The sequence below is a fragment of the Myotis myotis genome, unplaced genomic scaffold (assembly GCF_014108235.1).
Source record: "Myotis myotis isolate mMyoMyo1 unplaced genomic scaffold, mMyoMyo1.p scaffold_m19_p_4, whole genome shotgun sequence".
Lineage (NCBI taxonomy): Eukaryota > Metazoa > Chordata > Mammalia > Chiroptera > Vespertilionidae > Myotis > Myotis myotis.
In genome coordinates, this window is record NW_023416346.1 from 12,589,578 (window position 1) to 12,614,768 (window position 25,191).

At 55.4% G+C, this 25,191-nt stretch overlaps 1 protein-coding gene across 8 annotated transcripts in view; it reads right to left on the bottom strand.

The window, feature by feature from the left end:
• ATP2B3 (ATPase plasma membrane Ca2+ transporting 3) overlaps positions 1 to 25,191 on the bottom strand; it is a 55,217-nt gene that overhangs the window by 15,335 nt on the left and 14,691 nt on the right. For 7 of the 8 annotated variants that reach the window (XM_036305278.1, XM_036305284.1, XM_036305277.1 and 4 more), the window contains 9 exons: positions 21,775 to 22,009; positions 15,923 to 16,102; positions 15,677 to 15,764; positions 14,677 to 14,783; positions 13,887 to 14,078; positions 11,116 to 11,329; positions 8,707 to 8,918; positions 6,662 to 6,769; positions 4,427 to 4,609 (listed from right to left, as the gene is read on the bottom strand). In XM_036305278.1, the coding sequence (XP_036161171.1) occupies positions 4,427 to 4,609; positions 6,662 to 6,769; positions 8,707 to 8,918; positions 11,116 to 11,329; positions 13,887 to 14,078; positions 14,677 to 14,783; positions 15,677 to 15,764; positions 15,923 to 16,102; positions 21,775 to 22,009 (1,519 nt within the window). Of the gene's footprint in view, positions 1 to 3,000; positions 3,224 to 4,426; positions 4,610 to 6,661; positions 6,770 to 8,706; positions 8,919 to 11,115; positions 11,330 to 13,886; positions 14,079 to 14,676; positions 14,784 to 15,676; positions 15,765 to 15,922; positions 16,103 to 21,774; positions 22,010 to 25,191 lie in introns of those variants that run through there. The other variant, XM_036305283.1, reaches the window with a different exon arrangement.

Sequence of the window (25,191 nt, forward strand, 5' to 3'; positions counted from 1 at the left end):
TGCCCAGTGTTGTGCGACCATGTGCCTAGATTCTGGGAGGCCAGCCAGGGTGGCACACTTTTGGCCACCTCTTTGGGAATGCCCTCAGTGTGGGGGTGACTGGGGGAATCTTCGGTCTTAGAAGGTGGGTTTGACTTGTGGAAAGTGTTCTGTAGCTCATTGGATGATGTGAACAGCGAAGCAAGTATGCATTTCTGGAGCCTGGAATGCATTTTTGACCTGATGTGGGCCCAACGACCTGCCCCACCCTCAAGCCCCTGCCGTAGCTACGAGGTGGCCACCAGGTTCAGCGGGGTATCTGACAGGTAGGCTTCTCAGAAGAAGGCAGCTTGAGTGATGAGACTCCCCCTACCCCAACCCAAATGAGGACGCCACAGAAAAGACTTATTGTCATGGATCTGGCCGCCGAGACCCCCTTCTGCCCAGCACATCCCACTATTGAATAGGGGACCCTCAGGACCAAGACTGAGCCCCGTGAGTAAGGCACGCTGAGCCCCGTGGAGGGCTGGCACACTGCTGGGCGTGCCTCCACACACTGAAGAAAGATGACCCGTGACCCATGCCGTGATGTCGCTGTCCCTTGGGGGGAGGGTGTGTCTCCTCCTTACATTGAGCAGATGCTTCTAAGGCTATGGACGTAGGTCTGTCTCAAGAGGGGACTCTTGCTGTGGCAAAGGTGACGAGGGAAGGGAAAGATGCCTTTCTTGCCTCTGATTTGGCCTCTCCGTGTGGTGTCCAGATGGGATGATGGTATCAGTCAAAATACTGCAAAACTGTCACCCATCCTCCACCCCCAGAAGCCCAATTGCTGCTGAAACTTCTCGCTGGTTCATAGAGAATGTGCAATACACCGCGTCATGAGCGCTCCAAGAAGCTCCGTGCTCTGGGTTTCAAGGACTCTCTTTTTATTGTGGTGCATTCATATGTTAGTATGAAATGATGGTGAGCGCAAGTAGCAGGTTAGAAATGCCCCCACTTAGCAACATGAAGAGCTGTGCTGGCCTCCGAAGCCTGGGCAGGGATTTTGTGGTTCACAAAATCCAGAAATCTAGGGCCAAGTACCCAGACAATGTTTCTCTTAGCTTGGGATGTACATTCAACCCGGGGGAGCTTTATTTCTGTTTTTGTTTGTTTTGTTTTTTTCAAGCAGGTATTTTGCATCAAAAAGAACATACACTGTTAAAAAGTGAGCTAAAGTAACCAATCGGTTTCGGCATTGCTGAGAAGGGTGGGGAATCTGACGTGACAAGGTCAAGATCTCACGGAGGAATGAGTGGATCAGGGCACGGAGACTTGGGCCCAGCAGGCCCACACTCCCACTGGGTGACCTCGGTTGAGTCCCTTCTCTCTGGGCCCTGTTTCCTCTTGTGTAGAGCAGGGATCTGACCGGCCAGTGTCTACATGGACACTGCCAGTCCCAACAGCCTGGAAGTCCAAGACTGCGACTGCGGGGACCACTCCATAAGCCAGGCAGCAGCGCCTGCCCAGAGCCCACAGGCACACAGGACGCAGACGCGTAGGTGGCCGGGGCTGACCTCCCTTGAGATGCTTCACATCCGGGCAGGGTTGTTGTCTCAGCTGCTAGAAAAGCTAGGCTCAACCTTAGGTTCACTGATGGGCTGACCAGGGCAGGCAAGGTGCTGCTGCACTCCCTCCCACCCTCACCCCTGCCAATGCTCTGCATGATGGACAAGAGCCCGTCAGGGCCAGGCCAGGGTGGGTGGGGCTTACAGCCCAGTGGCCAGAAGGCAATGGGGAGACGTAGACACCTGGCTACAAAGGCTACTCTTGTTCTACCAGGTGCTCTGTGTTCTGCCCGACCTAAGACATTCTTCCCGGGCCACACAGCTTAGGTACTCGGCACAGAGACCTGGCTTCCTACTGCTCCACTGCAGAAGCCCCTCGGACCCCTGGGGAGCCCCTTAAACATGGAGTTCCTTGGTGCCACCTCACCCAGCCCTAAAGCACCCTGAGCTCTGGGGGCAGTCCTGCACGCTGCAGCTTTGGGACGCCCCCTCGGGGAGCGTGCTCCTCACTGACTCCAGCGCCCTGGGCGGGGTGCACAGATGGCTGGCCATGGGAGAAAGAAGAGCCATGAGTATGTGTGCCAAGCATCCGCGAGGGTCCACGGTGGTGGGAGGGAGTGGACTCTGAGAAGGCTTCACAAGGCAGTGGCCTTTGAGTGGGCAGCTGCAGGATGAGGGGGGATCCCCCGAGGGGACACAGTGGGAGCTGGGGAGGCCTGGAGCCCGGACGGGTGGCCAGCACGGAGGCACAGCGAAGCGGGGGGTTGGGTGGGGGGAGCGGAGCGCACATCTGGAAAGGCAGCAGGGGGTCACAGGGGTGCAGGGGGTGTGGGGTGACACCAAGAGGCAGGGGCTCGAAGGCCACTGTCTGGACCCTGGACTTCACCCTTAGGACAAGGGGAAGAGGCTACACGGGTGAAGGTGTGGAGAGTGGCGCTGGAGGGGCCGAGCTGAGCAAGGGCTGGTGGAGCCGGCAGGAGGCTGGGAGCTCATGGCCACAGTTGAGGCTGGAGCCTGGGGAAGAGAGGAGGGGTGCCTGAGGCGGAGCCCCATGACCCCCCAGGCGCTGTGCGGAGCAGCTGCCGAGCTGTGTGCACCAGGAGGTAGCACTGGGCCTGGGGCTTTGGGCACACTGCGTGGAAGAGTCTTTGGGATGAGCCTGTGGCGATGTGTGCCGGGCTGGCGGGCAGACATGGAGAGAGATGTGTCTCAGGTCCTGCCCCAGGCCGAGGGGTCCAAGTTGCCTAAACAAACTCTGGAGAAGGGCCGAGCAGTCCGGGATCCTTCCTTCTGGTGGGACCCCAGGAGGAGAAGCAATCGGAGCCAGGTCAGGGGCAGTGGGGCTGGGGGTCCTGGGCTGGAGGTGGGGGGAGCGGGGAGTGGGGGGAGCAGGAAGCCCAGGAGGGGCGGGAAATGGCTATGCTGAGCCGACGCTGTGTTGCGAGGGGCCGGGGTGGCAGCAGAACTGGGGACTTGCATTCGAGGAGGCCGTGTTGAGCCGATGAACCATGCCGAGGCCCCGGGTGTGCGGGGAGACAAGAAGAGGCTCTGAGATGTCCCTGGGGCTCTGGAGTCACAGGTCAGGAGCTGGGGGGCTGGGAGGAGGTGAGCTGGGGCTGGGAGGTGAGCTGGTGGCCGAACCCAGGGTGGGTGCTGGGAAGCATCTTGGTGAGGGCGCGGCGCTCCGCGGTTCTAGGCTGGACGGAGGAGGCGGTGGTGAGTGAGGGGCACCGGGCACTGGCGGAGACCAGCATCTGTCTGTGTGGCAGGTCGGCGGGGGCTGGATGGAGCTGAATGAATGAATGGGGCTGCGGGTGACTGGAGGGGGCGGAGGGCGGAGGGTCAGGCAGGATCCCTGATCCGCACATGGGGCAGCTCTCACCCGCTCCTCCTTCCTTCCCTATCGTGTCCGACGCCCCCGGGTCCGGGGGATTTTCAACACACGAGGGCCACAGCAGGGTGGACCGATGTCTCAGCGGGAGGCGGGGGTGGCAGGCGGGAGCAGAGAGCGAGGTGGAGAGGGGACAGCAAGCCGCCAGGGACAGCAGGGATGACGGCACTTCCAGAAGGGCGCTGGGAAGAAGCTTCGAAGCAGGAAGGAAGGAGGGACAGCCTGACCCCGAGAGCCGGGAGGATGCCTTGTAGACCTTGACGCGAGCCTCTGGGACGCTGAGGGCAGAGGCTAGGCTGCGATGGGATCACAAGTGAGTGCATGGGAAAACCATGGAGAGATAGCGAGTATGGAACATTCTGGCAAGAAGGCTGGCTGGGAAGAGCTGGGGGCAGAGAGCAGGGCGGTCTCTGGCGGGCGGGCTCTTGTGAAACCTTGGCCAGGGCTCACGGCTGGGCAGTCGTGGCTGTGGGACTTGATAGAGGACAGCAGCCCTGATATTTGTAGAGTGGGGTGACCAGAAAGGACCAACTTGGTGGCCGGAGTCCATGTCCCAAACGACATCGTTCCACGGAATCCCCAACAGAACCCAGTGAACGGTGAGTTTGCCAAGGGCTACTTGAAATGGCATCTGGGTCATCCCCGGAATGTCCCTTCCCTGTGACCTGGGGGCAGTTCCCGCCACATACAGCGAGGCCCAGCAGCTCCTCAGAGCCCCCAGAGACACAGCGACTGGTCACAGCACACACCTGCAGCTGACACCTGTCCTCACTACGGGAAGGCCAGCTGGGCTCTGAGGGAGGTGGCGGGCCACCTCAGTGCCACAACTGCCAGAGGGTATGTGTGTGGATGGCATAGGGACACTAGCCACTGCCCGCATTGATCGTGGCCGCGAGACCCAAGGCTTTGCCTGTCAGTCCCCTGCTCAACACACCCATTCGCTGCCTGTTGCTTGCTTGCCACCCTCCGGAAGCAGAAAAGCCGAGTGGCCTAGCACGTGGCAGCTTACCTGCGTCTGGATCCGGTTGAGGCCCCGGAACCAGAGGATCTGGCCTCTGCGGAGCTCCCGCTCGGCATGGTCAATTTCTTCCTCCCCCTCGGCCAGCTCCTCATCAGTCATCTCGTCCTTCCCAGGCCCGTGCCCCGCCTCCTTCAGGCACTTGAGCTGGCTGGTGGGAATCGTGGCGATGACCTGGGGGCCAGAGGTGAGGGACAGCAGGCGGGGGTGGCCATCAGAGCAGGGCCGGGCTTTTCAGGGCGAGAGCTCTGCGGGGCCCAGAAGGGACCCAAGCTGCCCAACTCCCTCTGACAATGGCTGAGGCAGGTGTCTGTGTATCCCCACACCCAGGACTGGACATCCCTTCCTTGTCCCTGAGGCTTCATGCCTGGGCCACTTGTGCCTGGTGCCAACTCCACACTCCAGAGGGAGAGCCAGCCTCTTTCCTCTGAGGGGCTTGGTTTCCTGTTCATCAAAGAAAGCAGATCCAGCCCAGCTGGTGTGGCTCAGTGGTTGAGCATCGACCTTTGAACCAGGTCACAGTTCGATTCCCAGTCAGGGCACATGTCCGGGTTGCCAGCTCGATCCCCAGTGTGGGGCGTGTGGGAGGCAGCTGATGAGTGATTCTCATCACTGATGTTTTTATCTATCTCTCCCTCTCCCTTCCTCTCTGAAATCAATACAAATATATTTTTTTAAAAAAGAGAGAGCAGACCCAGAGCTGGCCCTGGGGGAGCTGGTGTGCATGCCTATGGCTCCTCCTTGTCGTCCCCCAGCCAAGCAGAGGGCCACAGGAGCAGCTGGTGCAACCTTCGCACGTAGTGTGTGAACTAAGGGATCTGCTTTACCAGATGGAACTCTGTCCTTAGCCCTCAGCTCCTGGGAGGGACCTCTAGGTACCTGACCTCTAGGTACCTGGCAGCACTGCCTGAGGAGGAGGCCTTGGTTTGCCTGGGCGCGCGCTCTGGAGGTAGTCTCTACTGACAGTGCTGTCTGAGGGGGGGTTGGGCCCAACATACGACCTTGGCCTCCAGGGGCTGGAGCCTGAGACCGAGGTCAGCCACGTGGGCGCCCCAGGCCTGCAGGACCCACTCCCGGGGAAGTCCCTGCACACTGCGGCCAGGGATGCTTTCCTGGTGGCAGCGCCCGTGCATGTTGGCACATCAGTGCCGGGGCCTGGAAGCTGCGCCCGGTCTCTCCTGCACCCGCCCTGTGTAGACTTGATCTTGGACTTCCAGGCCCCATTGCTGTTGGAGAATAACCTACGCTGTCTAAGCCACCCAGTCTGTGGTATGTGTTGTGGTGGCGTGAGGTGAGTAACACACAGGACAGAGTGGATCCTGGGCTCAGCATCCTACGCAGTGTTCTAGATTCCGGAGAAACGCTTTCAGAGGCCTGGGCGGCCCCTACCTTTCTTCCTGACTTAATACTCAGGTACTATGACACCTACACACACACACACACACACACACACACACACACACACGGCTTTGACTGCAACCACAGAGCTTGAGGTGTCAGGGTTTCACTTTCCATCAGCTCAAAGTATTTCCTCATTTCCCTCACATTTTCTCTTGCCCGTGGAGGATTTAGCAGGATGTTGTTTTCAGATAGGTGGGGATTTCCCAAGGCACCCAGTGTTAAGGGATGATTCCTAGGTCCTAGCATGAAAAGGGGAGTGATGGGTGGTTTTGCCAAGGCCCTGTGACATTCCCGCCATGGCCCTTTACCTTCTTTCTGCTGACACTGTCGCTTGTGGCCTTGCCACCTGAGTCGTGGCATGTCCCACGTCTGAGCCCCGCTGTGTAGTGCCGCCAACCTGAATATGCCACCTGCTTTCCCAGGCTTGGGCTCCGAAGCTCTGGAGCAAGGAGCAGGGGCAGGGGTCCCTGAGCTGCCCACCATTCCCTGGCCTTGTGCCCATCACCAGGGCTGTTGCAGAGCAAATGCGATGGGGGCGGGACTGGGAAAGCTGATAAGGCAGGGGGAAGGGGGCGGGACTAGGAAAGCCAATGATTTGGGGGGAGGGGGCGGGACTAGGGAAACTGATGAGACAGGGGGAAGGGGGCGGACTAGGAAAGCCAATGAGATGGGGGGAGGGGGCAGGACTAGGGAAGCTGATGAAACAAGGGGAAGGGGGCGGGACTAGGAAAGCCAATGAGATGAGGGGAGGGGGCGGGACTAGGGAAGCTGATGAGACAGGGGGAAGGAGGTGGGACTAGGGAAGCTGATAAAACAGAGACTCACCTGGCCCCAGACCAGCTCCCCAATACCAACAAACAGGCACCAGAGCCACTGCTCCGTGGACAGCGGGGAGCAGCTGAAGGGCTTTCCACCAAACTGGACGATGACAATCTGCAGGAGAGGGTGGGAGGGAGGGAGGCGGGTCCAGCCGGCACACCTATTCATACCACCCTCTTCCTCTAGTACTCGAGGTCCATCCCATCCTGCCCTGCGGGCGGCCCCGCCCTGCTCAGAGGCTCAGAGAGGCTGCTGCTTTCCCCAGGCAGGTGGGCTCAGCGGATAAACCGCATTTCCAGCTTCTGTAAATTTGATTCTTTAACCCTTTGAGTGCCAGCCAATATCCTAGGAACTATGCTAAAATTGCCAAAGCATTTTTGCTGATTTTACAGCAGTTTAGGGGAAAAAAAACTTCATCAAATCGTAGTACCTGTAAAAAAATTAGGCAGATAAATGCCAGTGGTCAATCTTAGAACTACAAACATTCGGCATCATAAGTAATCTGCCCTTAGGCGCCATCTGTCAATAAAGAGTGAACTACTAGCATCTAATAGTGACACTGCAGGAGGAGCGCGATCGCGCTCCCGGCACTTTTGGGGAAAGACAGGAGGAGCGGGATCGCGCTCCCTGTCACTCTAGGGGTTAACATTTACGCTGCGTGCATACGCTGGACACGCTTTGTTCTGGACAGCCCTGGGCACACCAGCGTCACCTCGCCAGGCCTCCTGCTCCCTCATTGCCTTCTCCTTGAGAGAAAGTCTCCACCTAGTGGCGAGCTTTTAAAATACAGACCAACGGGCTCTCACACTTCAGGCCACTGTCCTCCACCCCATTCACCCAGAGCCAGGTTCCAGACAACCAGGGACAGCCCAGCCCTCCCCCCCAACCCTGAAATCACTCGCACTAGCCCGTCCTCAGCCTACTCACCCCACCTCACAGCTCCTCTTTCTTAAAAAAAATTTTTTTAACCTTTATTGTTGGGAGTATTACAGATGTCTCCTCTTCCTCCCTATTGCCCCCGTCCACCCGGTTTTTGTCCAGCCCCAGGCCTTCACCACCCTGTTGTCCATAGACAATGCATATATGCATATAAGTTCTTTGGTTAATCTCTTCCTGCCCCCCTCCCTTTCCTCTGTCGCCCCCCTCTCCCTCAGCCTCCTGACTGGCCCTGGTGGCCCCCCATAGTGGGGCAGACTCCTCCTCCGAGAACTGTGAGGAACAAGTATTCTGGCCTGTGGACCTCACTATATGTCACATGTTTTATGAATGTACCCTCTGTTCAAATGCTCAGCCCTCCTGGGAAGCGGACTGGCCAGCCTGTGGCAGGCAGAGGCCTGTGTGTCAGCACAAGGGAAACGGCTGTTAGAAATGGCCATGGCTGACCCAGTGGGACCTGTGAGAAGGTCAGGTCTGAGGAGGCCCCTGAGCCCCTCTGGATCCAGCAGGTGGACCCAGGATGAGGCCTGTTTTTATTCTAAAGAAGCCAGGCCAACCCTGGCCGGTTTGGCTCAGTGGATAGAGTGTCTGCCAGTGGACCGAAGGGTCCTGGGTTCAATTCTGGTCAAGGGCACCTTCCAGTCAAGGGCATGTATCGTGGTTGCAGGCTTCTCCCCGGCCTGGACCCTGGTCAGGGCGCATACAGGAGACAACCAATCGATGTATTTCTCTCACATCGATGTTTCTCTCTCTGTCTTTCCCTCTCTCATCCACTCTCTCTAAAAATCAATGGGAAAATATCATCAGGTGAGGATTAAAAAAAAAAGAAAAAAAAGGCCAGGCTGGCCGATGTGGCTCAGTGGTTGAGCATCGACCTATGAACCAGGAAGTCACGGTTTGATTCCCAGCCAGGGCACATGCCCGGGTTGTGGGCTTGATCCCAGTGTGGGGCGTGCAGGAGGCAGCCAATCAATGATTCTCTCTCATCATTGATGTTTCTATCTCTCCCTCTCCTTTCCTCTCTGATATTAATAAAAATATTAAAAAATAGTAGAGAGGCCAGTACCAAGGGGACATGCTCCCCGCCTCTCCCAAGAGTGGGCCCTTCCCCCTACCTGAATGGCGAAGGTGCCCAGGACGATGGTGCAGAAGATGGGGTTGCCAAAGATGCCATGGAAGACGTTGCGCTCGCCATGGATCTTGCGGGCATTGATCTCGTTGAAGAGCTGCATCATGACGAAGGTGTTAAAGATGATGGTGTAGTGCTCCGAGGGCGGCGAGTGCAGGGGCGCGTTCCTCCCGCTGTCGATGTCGAAGAAAAGCTCCCCTGTAAGCCAAGGGCCACGTGAGGGGAGCAGGGCCCTGAGCCAGGCACAGCCCTAACCCCTTGGGGAGACAGCCAAGGTCAGCGGCAGGACCTGGGCGGGGGTGAGGGACTGGCACTAAAACCTGAAACCCGAGGGCAGAAATGAAGAAATTAAGACAGGCCAGCTGGCATGGCTCAGTGGTTGAGCATGGACCTATGAACCAGGAGGTCACGGTTCAGTTCCGGGTCAGGGCACATGCCTGGATTGTGGGCTCGATGCCCAGTGTGGGCATGCAGGAGGCAGCCAATCAATGACTTTCTCATCATTGATGTTTCTATCTCTCTCCCTCCCTTCCTTTCTCTGGGATCAATAAAAATATATATATTTTTAAGAAGAAGTTAAGCCCTAGCTGGTTTGGCTCAGTGGATAAAGTGTAGGCCTGTGGACTGAAGAGTCCCAAGTTCGATTCCAGTCAAGGGCACATTGCCTGGGTTGCAGGATCAACCCCCAGTAGAGGGAGTTCAGGAAGCAGCCGATCAATGATTCTCTCTCATCGTTGATGACTCTATCTCTCTCTCTCTCCCTTCCTCTTTGAAATCAATAAAAATATATATTTTAAAGGGAAAACAAAGAAACTAAGACAGAGCTCTGGCACATCTTTTCTCATTTGCCTGCTGGGTTGAGTTGGGGGTGGGCTGGGAAGGACTCGGGGGGCTGCGGGGTGGAGGGGAGCCCAGCCCTCCTCCACCCTGCCCTACCCTAGGACAAGGCAGCCGGGCTAGGCCCTTGGACAAGGCAGGGGGCTTCTGCTCCCAAGAAATCATAGAAAAGCTCCACAGAGGGTCCCCAGATACTGACATTTGGGGGCCCCCACTGTGACTCCTGCACACTGAGCTTTGATTCTGCTCCGAGGAATATGCGCTGAAAACCTCACTTCACCAGGCGCTGGAGTGCTGTGATGGGGACCCAGGCCACCCACAGTCCAGGGTTGCAGATACATGGGGAGCACCCCGACATAAGGGAGAGAGGCCACACACACACACACAAACCAGCAAACCCACCCCCGATATAATGAAAGGAATCTGCCCTAGCCGGTTTGGCTCAGTGATTAGAGCGATGGCCTGCAGACTGAAGGGTCATGGATTCAATTCTGGTCAAGGGCACGTACCTCTGTTGCTGGCTCAATCCCAGGTCCTGGTCAGGGCGCATGCGTGAGGCAACCAATCAATGGGTGTCTCTCACATGGAAGTTTCTCTCTCTGTCTCTCCCCCTTCCCTTCCACTCTCTCTAAAAATCAATGGGAAAATATCCTCGGGTGAGGATTAAAAATAATAATAATGAGTCTGCTCCACAGAGCCTACCCAACACAGAAGAAACTCAGAGGTGGACTGGACAGCAGGCACTGGCACCAGGATTCCCAGGAGCAGCCAGTGTGCTGGAGGGCTCCATGCCCTCCATGTCTGGGCTGCAGGCAGAGCCAATGGCTGGGGGCCCTGTGATTGTCGCCCTGAGCACCCTCTGCCCAGCCTCTCCCCATCAGTCCTTCCCTCTACTGTCCACACTCCTGTCTCTGCCTCTCTCCCCTCCCCTGCCCTTGCCCCCTTCTTGCTTTCTGACTCCCTCCTCCCCCTTCTTCTCCTCCTTCTCTTTTACCCCTCTCCCTCCTCTCCTTCCCTTCATTCCCCCTTCTGCTCTCCCTCCTCCTCCCTACCCTTTTTCTCCTTCCTCCTTCTTCCCCTCTTCTCCCTTCCTCTTCTCCACCCCCCTTCTCTCCCCTCCAGCCTCCCTTCTTTTCGTCCCCTCCTCTATCCCCCTTTCCTTTTCCTACCCCCTTCCTCCCTTCCCCTTTCCCTCTTCCTCTCCCCTTTCTCTCCTGGTCCTCCTCCTCTCACAGCTTCCCGGAGACCACTCTGGTCATTGTCTCCTGGAGAAGTACACAGTCATGGGGTGAGTGGACAGATGGGTGAGTGACCTGGTCTGGGTGTATGCTGAGACATGCCACCTGCTCTATGGAGCACTGGACAGTTTCTCAGCGGCTCAGGGGCCTGTGACACCTGGGTGGGGCATACGCACAGAGGGGCAGCAGGGAGGTGAGGGCCAAGGGGTGGGTCCTCACCGGAAATCGGGTCCCCAGGTGCTCATCTGTGCCTTCCACCCCCAGACAGGGCAGGAGCCCAAAGATCCAGTAGTAGCACAGTGTGCCCAGGACCAACCTACCCACAAACAGCAGCGTGAAGATGATGGTGAGCTGGTAGACCGCATGGCCCAGAATGTTCTTCATCATGGTTCGGGAGATCAGGGGCTTGTCCCGGCCATATGGCTTCCGCAGCAACAGCGACTCGGTGGGCGGCTCTGTCGCCAGGGCCAGAGAGGCAAATGTGTCCATAATCAAGTTCACCCACAACATCTGCACGGCTTTGAGAGGAGAGTCCTGTGGAGAAGAGGTAGTCGCCCCAATGTGGTGCTGGAAACCCTACAGGCCCACAGCTCCTGGGAAGAAACTGAGTTCAGGGGCAATATCACTGGAATTTCATTCAAGCAAAAGTGCAACAAATTCGACCTTCCTATAAAACTGGGGTCCTCAAACTTTTTAAACAGGGGGCCAGTTCACTGTCCCTCAGACCGTTGGAGGGCCGGACTATAGTTTAAAAAAAAACTATGAACAAATTCCTATGCACACTGCACATATCTTATTTTGAAGTAAAAAAACAAAACGGGAGCAAATACAATATTTGTATTTGCATGTGGCCCGCGGGCCGTAGTTTGAGGACCCCTGCTATAAAACGTGACATCTCTATCCCTGTTTCCCTTTTAAAAAAACATATATTTTTTATTGACTTCAGAGAGGAAGGGAGAGGGAGAGAGAGAGATAGAAACATAAATGATGAGAGAGCATCATTGATCGTCTGCCTCCTGCAAGCCGCACACCGGGGACCGAGCCCACAACTCGGGCATGTGCCCTGATGGGGAATCGAACCGTGACCTCCTGGTTCGTAGGTCAACGCTCGAACACTGAGTCATGTTGGCTGAGCTCCATCCCTATGTTTTCTAAGATTAGTTGAGAGTTTTCACTGGGCTGATTCCTGCTCTTAAAATGTTGCCAGTCTCCTCTTCTTACCTGGTGGCAGTGATCTAGAAGGCGCGGCCCAAATTATTAGCAGGAGGCTGGCAGTTGCCCAGCCTGTGAAAGAGCCTGACTAATGGTGGCCTCCCGGTCCCCCACACCCGAGGAGCAGGAAGAGGCAGAAACTCTGCACAGGCCTTCCTTCTCCTCCTCGTCTCTGAGTTGTTGGTTAAAAATAAGACCCACAGAAGCTAGACACCAGGAACCACATACTGTATGATTGTGTTCTCATGAAACTTCCAAAACTGACAGATCTGAGGAGACAGAAAGCAGATGAAAAGCAGATGAAGGGGAATGAGGGAGTGGTTGCTTAGCAGGCACGGGGGTGATGAAAACGTTCTGGAATGAGACAGTGGTGATGATTGCATGACGTTGTGAATGCACTAACAACCACGGAATTGTACACTTTTAAATGGTTAAAATGGCGATTACAGTGCAGTTTGTTATGTGAATTTTATCTCAGTAAAAAAACCTCTGGTCCTGGCTGGTTTGGCTCAGTGGTTGGAGGGTTAGACTGCAGACTGAAGGGTTGCAGGTTTGATTCCTGGTCAAGGGCATGTACCTTGGTTGCAGGTTCCCCAGCCCCAGTCAGGGTGCATGTAGGAGGCAGCTAATTGATGTGTCTCTGTCATTTTTGATGTTTCTCTCTCTCTCTCTCTCTCCCTCTCTCCCTCTCTCCCTTCCTCTCCCTCCTCCCTCTCTTCCTTTCTCTTCAGAAATCAATGGGGGGAAAAATCCTCGGGTGAAGATTAAAAAAAACAAAACCACCCGGCCAGCATGGCTCAGTGGTTGAACATCGACCTATGAACCAGGAGGTCAAGGCACATGCCCGGGTTGTGAGCTTGATCCCCAGTGTGGGGCGTGCAGAAGGTAGCTGATCAATCATGCTCTCTCATCATTGATCTCTCTCTCTCTCTCTCTCTCTCCTCCCTTCCTCTCTGAAATCAATAAACGTATATATTAAAAACAAACAAACACAAAACCTCTGAAAGTGCGACAAGTTCTGGAGACTCACTAATGGAAAGAAGTGGACTATTGATAAAGGTGAAGAGGCTCCTTCAAAGGTTAAATACAAGTTCCCAGGGCCCCTGCACTTCCACTTGTAGGTCTAGACTAGACCCAGCAGAACTGAAAACGCCAGTCCCCAGTCCACATAAAGCTGCATTCATGCGTGTGCACAGCGGCGTTATTCACAGAAGTGCAAACAACCCAAGTGCCCATGGATGGAGGGATGGGCGCACGACTCGCTGCAGCCATACAATGGAACATTATTCCGCCACCAAAAGGCATGAAGTCTGGATCCATATAACACAGTTGGACCTTGAAAACATTGCGTTAAGCGAAAGGAGCCAGACACAAACAACCGCATTGTTTGATTGCATTTATACGAAATGACCAGAATAAATAGAGAAGTCTGTAGAGATAGGAAGTAGATTGGTGGGTACCAGAGGCTGGGGGAGGGGGGATGGGGAGTGCTTGCTAAGGGGTATGGGGTTTCCTTTTGGGATGATGGAAAGATTCTGGAACGAGATAGAGATGATAATTGTACAGCACTGTAAATATACTAAGTGCCACTGCATTGTATGCTCTCAAATGGGGAACTTTTTTGGTATGTGAATTTTATCTCAGTAAAAAAAAAAAATCAGCAAAGGAAACACCTGGCTCTCCCAACCTGGGGGCCTCAGGTGGGAGCTCTTCGCCTGCACATGCCTGCCAGCAGGGTCCCTGGGCTTGCTCTCTGCACTGGGGTCCAGATGTACAGGGCAGGCAGGGTCTCGGAAACTGGCTTCCTCCTACAGGCCCTAGGGGCTGTGGGAGGGAGATCCCAGGGTCCTCCTTGGGCAAGGCGGTCCGCAATGCCCACCTGAGTAATGCAGGCGCCCGTGAAGGCCACGATCACGGCCACCACATTGACCGTCAGCTGGAATTGCAGGAACTTGGAGATGCTGTCATAGACATTGCGGCCCCACATGACCGCCTTGACGATGCTGGTGAAGTTGTCATCAGTCAGGATGATGTCTGAGGCCTCCTTGGCCACGTCAGTCCCTGCAATGCCCTGGGGAGCGCACACACGCACACAGTGTCCATTAGCCCATTCCCCACCGCCCTTCGATCACCCGGCCCACCTGGTGACTCCCTGCCGTTCCCTCACAGAGTTCCCAACTGGGGACAGCTCTCATTTCATCCAACATGTCCTTGTACCACAAGGACATGTACCACAGCTTGTCTCGAAGCTTTGCTCATAAACAAAGAGGGTGTCCCTAGCTGGTGTGGCTCAGTGGATAGAGTGTTGGCCTGCGGACTGAGGGGTCCCGGGTTTGATTCCAGTCAAGGGCACGTACCTCAGTTGCAGGCTCCTCCCCAGCCCGGGCCCTGGTCGGGGCTTGTGCAAGAGGCAACCAATCGATGTGTTTCTCTCACATAGATGTTTCTCTCTGTCTCTCCCTCTCTTCCACTTTCTCTAAAAATCAATGGAAAAATATCCTCAGGTGAGGATTAAAAACAAAACCAAGTGGCCATGATGAGCGAGAAGGAAATCCAGGCATTCCCCAACTTGCCTTACCACTAACTCCCAGGTTCTTGCATAGAGCTGATGTCCTAGAGACACAGGCCCTGCCAGGCATGGTGAGCCGGGCAGGCATCGGGTGGCTTACCATGGCGAAGCCCACGTCTGCCTTCTTGAGTGCTGGCCCATCGTTGGTGCCATCCCCGGTCACGGCCACCACCTGCCGCTGCTCACCGGTGGTGCTGTCAATGATCCCTGAAACACAGCGTGGCTGTGTGACCATCCCGGGGCAGCGGGGGGTGGGGGGGACAGGGGAGGGACAGTTGATTCTGGAAACCCTCTGGGATTTTGACTGTGCCTCCCAACCCCAAGCCTCTGTGCTCAAGTCTCTGTGCCTTGACTAGAAGCTCCGCCCCCTCCTCCCCACAAGGTCCATCACCCAGTGAGATGATGCAGGGTGTTGTGATTTGGTAGAAGGCAGGAGCCCAACCCAGCCGGCATGGCTCAGTGGTTGAGCATTGAATTGTGAACCAGGAGGTCATGGTTTGATTCCCGGTCAGGGCAAATGCCTGGGGTTGTGAGCTTGATCCCCAGTGTGGGGCGTGCAGGAGGCAGCCGATCAGTGGTTCTCTCTCATCATTGATGTTTCTCTCTCTCCCTCTCCCTTCCTCTGAAGTCAATAAAAAAAATATTTTTTTTAAAGAAGGGAGGAGCCCAGCACCATGTGACTTGGATAAATGTCTCCCTCTTCAGGGCCTCAGTTTCCCCATCTGTTACCAGAGGCTAGGCTCAACTGGCATCTTCCATTCACGATGTTAGCCCAGAGAAATGGAGGATTGAGCTCTGTTATGTCAGCCCTCTGAGGGGCCTCCATTGTTTTCCCAAAGAGTAAGCTGAGGTTCAGGGAGGGCCAGTGACTTGCTCAGAGACACAAGCCAACTCTCCAACTGCAACGGGTCCAGAGCCGAAGACCCCATGTCTTAGGCAGGCCCTGGAGACCCATTTGGGAGCTTGGCTTTGGATGTCTGGGAGCAGAAAGCATGCAGGGGTGACAGCCACACCCAGCCAGCATCATGCCACTCTGGGCAGGGGCATGGCAGGGGCAGGGGCAGGGGCAGGGGTGAGTGAGAGCTTGCTCGCTCCATTACCTTTGACCAGAGTGTGCTTGTCTGTGGGAGACGATCGGGCGAGGACCCTCAGCTTGGGCCACACCTTGTCCAGACGCTCTTGTTCGATCTGGGAGGGGGAAGCACACAGCCACTGCAGAGCCTGGGGGCAGGCAAGGCTGAGCAGAGGCGGTGGAGGAGAGTGGAGAAGTGGCCAGAACCCTGGACGGAACCGAGCTGAGCCAACCATGCAGCCCCCTGTGGAAGGGCAAATGGGCTGGGAACTACCTCGCCTTTCTCATTGCGGATCCTCCGGTTGAACTCCTTCCCCTCTAGGCACAGGAAGTCCTCCCCGGGCTGGATGATGCCGCACTTGGCTGCAATGGCCCGGGCTGTGTTGATGTTGTCCCCAGTCACCATGCGGACTGTGATGCCAGCACGCTGGCATTTGCGGATAGCTTCAGGGACCTGGAAATGATGACTGACGTGGGCGGGGCCATCAAGGCAAGACACTGCTGTGTCCAGGCTTTCCTGCACCCAGATCTGCAGCACCCCCTGCCCCCACCCCTGTGGTCCTAAGCAAGGACTTCTGCAGAGGGGGAGGCCTAGAGAAATCAGGGAGAATGGCTTGTATATTCTACCACCGCCATCAGCCGAGCCCGTAGTGGGCAGGGCGTCTCCCTCCGTCCTTCAGCCCGCATCACCCTCTAGGTGCCTCCTTCACTGTGCTGGGCTTCTGGGACTGGCCACACCTCCAACCTAGGCCCTGACACCACAAGCAAGGCTGGGAGAAGCTACTGGAAGCTCTGTCCTGGGTCACTGCCTGAGCTGTGGATGGAAAGGCGACTATAGAAGCATGCCAGCTCCGTCAGCCCCATTTTCCATTGCGACATATAGGGACCCAGAGCTGCTGAGCTGGGATCAGCCCTGGTGACCAGGCCAGCTGGCATGGTGGCTGTCAGCTCGGGAAGAGTGAGAAAGGAACCTCTGTCCCCCAGCCACCCTGCCAGACAGTAGGGCCCACTACGGGCCTGACTCTTTGGGCCTGACTTAGGGCAGGCTCCAGGCTATCAGCTGGCTGGTGGCCACACTCTGGGCAACTCTCTCATTTGTCTCCCTCCACTTTTTTTTTCTTTAAACAATAGAAAACCTAAACATTTAGAGTTGCAGGTTTCACTACTCATTAGAAGAAATGAAACATTGCTTGGTTACGAAGCATACATTTCCATTTTCAAAATATAATACTAGCCTGGCCGGCATGGCTCAGTGGTTGATCGTGGACCTATGAACCAGGAGGTCATGGTTCAACTCCCAGTCAGGGCACATGCCTGGGCTGGGGGCTCGATCCCCAGGGTGGGGCATGCAAAAGGCAGCCAATCAATGATTTTCTGTCATCATTGATGTTTCTATCTCTCTCTCCCTCTTCATCCCTCTCTGAAATCAATACAAATATATTTAAATATATATAAAACTAGATTCTGGAAAAGAGGGAAGAAAGAGATCGCTTCAGTGCTAAGTGCACAAAGGGCTGAAGGGAGTCGAGACCAGCCAGGAGGTCCTCCCAGAGAGTGGAGGTGCTTCTGCTCCCAAAGCCAATGCTGAGGGGGCTCCCGAGCCCAGAGGCTACAGGAAGCTCCGAGCAGTGGGCTCAGGGCTCAGGAAATTGGATAAGGAGGTTAGGCCTAGTCGGCCTGTGAGATGCCCGGATGCAAGCCGGCAAGGGTGCAGCCTGGGGACCTGGCCCCCTGCTCTGTTCAATGGACCCAACACACCCACCTGATGGGTTCTCAGTGCTCCCAGCCGAGACAGAGGCTGTGAGAACAGGCTGGGCCAGAGGAGAGAGAGCAGTCGGGCCTGGGAGCCCAGGGACAGGGGGGTGAGCTGGGCCACCAGGTGGTGAGGATTCGACAGCACAGCTGGGAGAGCCCAGGGGCAGTGGCCAGCAGGTGGGGCAACACGGGGGGCAGGTGGACACGGCCTTGAGAGGCCCCATATGCTGGTGGCCCCTGAGGTCATGGGGAGTGGCTATGATCTCAGCCAGGGAGAGTGGGTATGAGAAAGAGGGGGGGACCAGAGCCCAGTCAGAAGGGCCCCATTTTAGGGCTGTGACAGTGACCAGGAAGGGTGCTTTCCTTCTGCCCCCCTAGTCATGTGCCTCAGGGACACCTTCCGCTCTCTGCAGCTGTTGGGTTGCTGGACAATGAGCTATAGGGAGATACTCCCCTTCTAGGGAGTTCCCTCCAGTCCCTGAAGCATCTGGAAGCCACCCTCTGCTGCCACCAAGTGGCCATGATGAGCCTTGCTCCCCTGCTCCTCACAGAGGTAGACCCCTCCCTCCCAGGGCACCCTCTCCTTCATCGGGCACTGTCCTTCCTCACTTGCCTCCTTGTGGTCCAGCCCGATCACCATGAATACAGCCTGCCTCCAGACCCCCTGTGACCTCCTCCCAAGGGCTGAGACCTCAGTCCTCCTCTGGCTGCAGTCATCTGGGTCCCCAAGGTTTAGCAGAGACCCATCCACCCTCCTGCCTGCACCAGCACAAGGACTCCGCTGGGCCCTGGCCTCACTCCTTGGCCCTTACCCCGCTGGCTGGTCTCCGCAGGCCGTCGCCTGGCCTCCCAAGCCTGACCTTGGCAGTGCCATCTGCTGTGCAGACTCTCACTCAGCCTCTCTCAAGCCTGTCCCTTTCCCTGGACCCTGTCACCCAGGTTCCTTCTAGATTTGTTGTTGTTGTTATTCCTCACCCAAAGATGTTTTTCCATTGATTTTTGGAGAGTGGAAGGGACATGGAGAGACAGAGAAAGGAACATTGATGTAAGAGAGACACATTGATTGGTTGCCTCCCGCATGCGCCTGACCAGGGCTAGGGATGGAGCCTGTAACCGAGGTACGTGCCCTTGACTGGAATTGAACCTGGGACCCTTCAGTCCTCAGGCCAACGCTCTATCCACTGAGCCAAACTGGCTAGGGCCGCTTCTGGATTTTAAACAAGCAGCCATCGCTGGCAGCCGCTGCAGCTGGGCCTTCATTGTACCCTTCCAGGGACTTGTGCCCGGGTTCTGGATTTTCTAAGATGAAAATTTACCACAATAATAACATCCCACTCTGAGAAGGATACTGAGCAGAGGCAGGGCTGGGCCTCACCCCACCCATGTGCAGCCGCCCGGGGCAGCTCCATCTGCCCCCGTCCCCCACTAAGGTGGACTCATTGGCACTTCTGTCAACAAGCCAACTCAGATCAGAATATCTGCAAATACACCTAAGGTCTCCAGCCTTACATCTATGACTCAGCTTCAGTTTGATCAACAAATATTTCTACCAGAACTTAGGGCTCCTGGGGCCAGGGAACCAGGCCAGAAGAGCTCCTTGTGCTGTGTGGCCAAGAGCTGTTTCATGCTCACACCCCTTCATCCGGGCAAGTGGCTGAGGAGGAAGGGGAGGGTGGGCTGGTTATGATGGTGTGGAAATGGCCTTGGCCAGGGCCCTGGGAGCCAGGGGATGTCATCTTCCTGAGTCTGTGATGCATTCAAAGGTGCTCCAGCCTCTGGCAGCGTCACACAGCCCCAGAGAGTTGGGTGGAAAAGTCTAGAGCTGCCACTGTACTGTAGGCGCCTGCCAGGAAGTCAGGGGGGACACCCACCGCTGTGGGAGCAGCACTGGACCCCAGCTGGGGGGCTGCAGCCATGCTGGGGGTAGAGGAGTGTGTGTAGATGGCCCCATTCAGAAGGGGAAAGCCGCTCTAGCTGGTTTGGCTCAGTGGATAGAGTGTTGGCCTGAGGACTGAAGGGTCCTGGTTGGATTCCCGTCAAGGGCACATACTTTGGTTGCAGGCTCCTCCCCGGCCTGGGTCCTGGTCGGGGCTCGTGTAGGAGGCAACCAACCGATGTGTAACTCTCACAATAATGTTTCTCTCTGTCTTTTCCTTTCTCTGCCACTCTCTCTCTAAAAACAAAACAAAACAAAACAAAACAAAACAAAACAAAACAAAACAAAACAAAACCCTCGTCCAGGGAGGCAACCAATTGATGTCTCTCACATTGATGTTTCTCTCTCTGTGTCTCTCACCCTCCCTTCCACTCCAGCTAAAAATCAATGGAAAAATATTCTCAGCTGAGGATTAACAAAAAATAAATGAATTAATTAAAAAAAGAAGGGGAAGGCCATTAGGTCCAGGTGAGGGCAACATGGCTTTATGACTCAGCTTTGCTGTGTGGGCACAGCCCTTCTCCACGCTGGGCCTCAGCTGCTCCCTGGTCCAATGAAGGGAAAGGCCTGGCCCCTGTGTCCCTGGGGGTGGTCTTGCTTCCCTCAGCAGCACCCAGGCTACTCCTCCCACTGCTCTCTTCTCCAGGCCTGTTCCTCTGACTGGAAGTCTCTCCCCTCCCCACCGCCACTGTCCATTTCCTCCTCGGAATTCAGGGACACCTGGTCGCTGATGATGTGTGGCCAGCATTTAGGTGTGGCCTGTCTCCCGAAGGAGAGCCTGAAACTTCTCCTCCTTCATCTCGGCAGCCCCTAGGGCGGCTGGTACACATGTACAGTGGGGCCTTGACTTACCAGTGTCCCGACTAATGAGTTTTTTGAGATACCAGCTGTCTCTCAGCCGATTTTTTGCATTGAGTTGACAGAGTAATTTGAGTTAACAAGCTCCTTAACGAGCTCGGTCTCGGAACTGAACGAATTAAACTCGTAAGTCAAGGCCCCACTGTATGTGTTCAGGCTAATCAGCAGATCCAGGTGGCTCTGCTTCTGACATGAGGTGAAGAGGCCCTGGGAGGAGGGAGAGGGTCCCTTCCTGCACCCCCTGCCTCTCACCCCCCGGGGCCTGGTGTGCTGCAGCTGCCACGGGCACCTCACTCCAGGCCAGCCCAGGCAGGCTCCCCCTCCCTGGAAGACCCCCCCCATCTTTAAGGACCAGCTAACCTCTCCATTGGTTCCTCACTCTCCACCATGGCCAGTTCCTGCCCTGTTTCTCTTCAGGGAAGCTCTCAGGTAAGTTGTCTACATGTCCTGGCTCCCTGCCTCGCCAGCCCACAGAACCCGCTCAGGTCAAGGTCTCCAGTGAACTCTTAATGTCAAGAACCTGCCTTTGGCCCGGCCAGCGTGGCTCAGTGGGTGAGCATTGATCTATGAACCAAGAGGTCACTGTTTGATTCCTGGTCAGGGCACATGCCCAGGTTATGGGCTCGATCCTCAGTGTGGGGCTTGCAGGAGGCAGCTGATGGATGGTTCTCTCTCATCACTGATATTTTTATCTCTCTCTCCCTCTCCCTTCCTCTCTGAAATCAATAAAAATATATTTTAAAAAGTATTGGTGGCTTAAAAAAAGAACCTGCCTCTGTGGTGACCAGGCTAAGCCGTCCTCTTGCTTCGGTAACATGGCCCTCGCGGTTTCCCCTCCCTGCCTGGCCCCTCCCTTTGAGCCTCCTTTGAAGGCCTCTGCTCCAGCCGCACACCCTCCCTGAGACATCACTCATATAAGCAGTAATGGTCTCCTGCTAGGACCATTGCTCTGAGCTCTATACTCCTACAGCCACCTACCCCCTTGACATCTCCATGGCATGTCCCCAACCAAGCCCTCAACCTAGAACTGTCCCGCTTTGCCCCCCACACCTGTGTCCTCTCGGACTTCCCAGTCCCATGATGGCAGTGCCGTCCACCCACATCACCAAGCCAGAGCCCAGAGTCGTGCTGTCTCTTCCCTCTCCATCAGTCCTATGGGTGTCATGGCTGTCGAAGTTCTGGCTGCCACCCTCTCTCACCTGGTGGAGGCAGAACCTGAGCGAAGCATGGAGGCCAAGCAGGAGGGGCCTTCCAGCGGGCAGGACAGAGCCCCCTACAGGAGCAGGGTGAGAGGTCAAGTGCACCGTAGAGGCTCTGATCTAGGGTGTGGTGGCTGTGGCCCTGGAGGACCTGAGGCTCTGTCATCACCCACCTTTCTAGACTCCTGGGGGTGACCAGTTTGCTCTACCTCCAACTCTGGCAGGAAGGGGTGTGACAGCCCAGAAAGCAGGAGAAAGAGGCGGTTCTCTCCTTGCATTTAGGTCCAAAGGCCACACCCTGGGGGCCAGACAGGAAGAAGGGCTGCCCCTCCCCCGATCCCGATGCCCTGGGCCTATCCCAGAGGAGAGCATGGCTACCTCGGGCCGCACAGGGTCCTCGATGCCCACAATGGCTATGCAGGTGAGGTCGCCCACAACTTCGTTCTCGTTTTCCCAGTCCGGCTCCTGGGAGGCAGAGAAGTCCCGGTAGGCGATGCAGATGGTGCGGAGGCCATCACAAGCCATTGGCTCTATGATCTTCTTCACCATGTCGTCCCGGTCCCTGGGGCGGAAGGCGCGCAGCTCCCCGTTGCTGTTTAAGATGTTGGTGCACCTGCGGCAGGGACAGAGCAAGAGGAGATGAGAGTCTGGGTGGGTGTCAGTCTGAGCCTCCATCTGACTCAGCGGAGGCCTCTCCAAGGAGGGAGGCCCTCTGCTTGTGTGGGGCAGAATAGTGTGTCCCCCCAAATTCATGTTCTTCCCAGAACCTTGGAATGGGACCCGATTTGGAAATAGGTTGGTTGCAAAGTCGAGGTGACACTGGATTAGGGTAGGCCCTCAGTGCAATGACTGATGTCCTAATAAAAACCCTGGCCGGCGTGGCTCAACTGTTAGAGTGTTGGCCTGTGCACTGGAGGATTGTGGGTTCGAGTTCCAGTTTGCAAGTTCAATCCCAGCCCCTGGGCCGGTCGTGGCACATGTGGGAGGCAACCGATTGATGTGTCTCTCTCACATCGATGTTTCTCTCTCCTTTCTTTCTCTCTTTCTCCTTCCACTCTCACTAAAAATCAATGGGAAAAAAAACCCTCACACCTTGGGTGAGGGTTAAAACACACACACACACACACACACACACACACACACACACACACCAGAAGACACAGAGATAGAGACCCACACGGGGACAAGGCCACGTGATGACGGAGGCAGAGACTGGAGTGATACGTCTACAAGCCAAGGAATGACAAGGACTGCCAGTGACAACAGAGGCTGGGAGACACACGAAAGGACGCTTCCCTAGAGGCTTTGAAAGGGAGCTGGCCCTGGCCACATCTTGGTTTCAGACTTCAGGCTTCTAGAACTGGGAGAGAATAGATTTCTGTTGTGTTAAGCCATCAGGTTTATGGTCCATTGTTCTGGCAGCCCCAGGGGCTGAATGTAAGCTAGGAGACCTGTGGGAGGCCAGAGTGCAGGGCTCATCACAGCCCCTCACAGACACCATGGCTTTAGGACTGGAGTGTGGCACATTGGCCAACACTGAATGCCAGGTAGTGGGCCATGACAAGGCAGCAACCTCGGTACGAGCTCCGGTGACCCTGGAAGCTTCTCAGAGAGCCAGGATGGGGAGAGCTGGCAGAATTCGGGTGTAGAAGAGGAAGGAGCAAAGGAACCAAGGGCCCAGAGGCAGGCGTGCTGGAGGAGGGGTGAAGGAGAAGAGCTGGCTGAGGAGGCCCGGGGGAGCCATGATCACAGCAAAAGCTGGCACAGATTCACTCATGTAATTCTCACAGCACTCCCAGGAGGTAAATATTCCTGTTATCTCCATGCTACAGGGGAAACCGAGGCCCCAGGTGGGGGAGTAACTAGTTCACGTTCACACAGCCCAGGCCCAACTACAGCCCTCTTCCGTACGTCTCCAAATCCAGCTGCAACACTCAATAGGACCCAGACGGGATGAATTCAGGGAGGAGGTGGCCTTTGAACTACACTGGGGAGGCTGTGCATGGGCAAAGTTTTGGGGAGAGCATCTTGGATGGGGCAGTGGTCAGCAGAGGTCAGGACACAGCCGGTGGGGGTGCTCTTGGTCGTCCTATGGGAGCTGGGAGCCCCAGATGTCCTGCTGAGGACTACATCCTGAAGGCCCTGGAAGGCTGGCTATGCGCACAGAGGCACAATAAGGTCTTGCCTTAGATGATGGCTTTATAGTTGCCCTGCCGGCGTGGCTCAGTGGTTGAACATCGACTTATGAACCAGGAGGTCACGGTTCGATTCCGGTCAGGGCACATGCCCGGGTTGTGGGCTCAATCCCTGTGGGGGGCGTGCAGGAGGCAGCTGATCAATGATTCTCTCTCATCTTGATTTTTAAAAAAATATATTTTATTGATTTTTTACAGAGAGGAAGGGAGAGGGATAGAGAGTTAGAAACATCGATGAGAGAGAAACATCCATCAGCTGCCTCCTGCACACCCCCTACTGGGGATGTGCCCGCAACCAAGGTACATGCCCTTGACCAGAATCAAACCTGGGACTCTTCAGTCCACAGGCCGACGCTCTAGCCACTGAGCCAAACTGGTCAGGGCCATCTTGATGTTTTTCTTTCTCTCCCTCTCTCTTCCTCTCTGAAGTCAATAAAAAAAAGTATTTTTTTAAAAAAGGCACCAACATCACCAGTCATTAGGGAAATACTAATCAAAACCACCAGGAGATCCCCCTTTACATCCCTAGGTTGACAATAATAATAAGAAAAATAAGAAAGTAGCACAAGTTGGTGAGCATGAGAAGACGGAACCCTTCTGCATTGCTGGTGGGATGTAAAATGGTGCAGCTGCTGTGGAAAATACTATGGTGGTTTTTCATGAAGCTAATCACAGAATTACCATGTGAGCCAGTAATTCCACTCCTAGGGATATGCCCAAGAGAGGTGAAAACACGTGTTCAAACCAAACTGTACAGCAATTTCAGAGCAGCATGATTCACAGTAGCCAAAAGGTGGACACAGTACAAGTGTCTGTCGGTGGATGAGTGACAAACCAAATGTAGTCTATCCGTGCAATGGAATATTATTCAGCCCTAAAAAGGAACGGAGCAGTGATCCATGCTATGACGTGGATGAACCTTGAAAACATGATACTTGAGTGAAAGAAGCCAAACACAAAAGGTCGTAGGATTCCATTCATATGAAATGCCCAGAATAGGCAAATCCATAGAGACAGAGAGATTAGTGGTTGCCAGGGGCTGGAAGGGGGTTGGGGGATGGGAGTGACAGCACAGGGTTTCCTTTGGGGGTGATGACAATAGTCTGCAACTGGATAGTGGTAATGGTGCACACCATTGTGGATGCATTTAATGCCACCGAACTGTACACTTTAAAGCAGGGGTGGGGAACATCTGGCCCACGGGCCGTAAAGGCTCATGAAATCATTTGGTCTGGCCCTGCCAAGGCATTAGGGGTGAGTTAGTTAAATGTTTGACCAAATATAGCAGGCTAATTTTTTTCTTTTAAAAAATACATATTTTTTTATTAATTTCAGAGAGGAAGAGAGAGGGAGAGAGAGACAGAAACATCAATGATGAGAGAGAATCATGGATCAGCTGCCTCCTACACGCCCCACACTGGGGATGGAGCCCATAACCCGGGCATGTGCCCTGACCAGGAATCGAACCATGACCTCCTGGTTCATGGGTTGACGCTCAACCACCGAGCCACGCCAGCAGGGCAATGCAGGCTAATTTTTAAGTTGATACTTCTGTATAGTCCTCGAATGATGACTATACAAATGGCCAAATGGCCCTTGG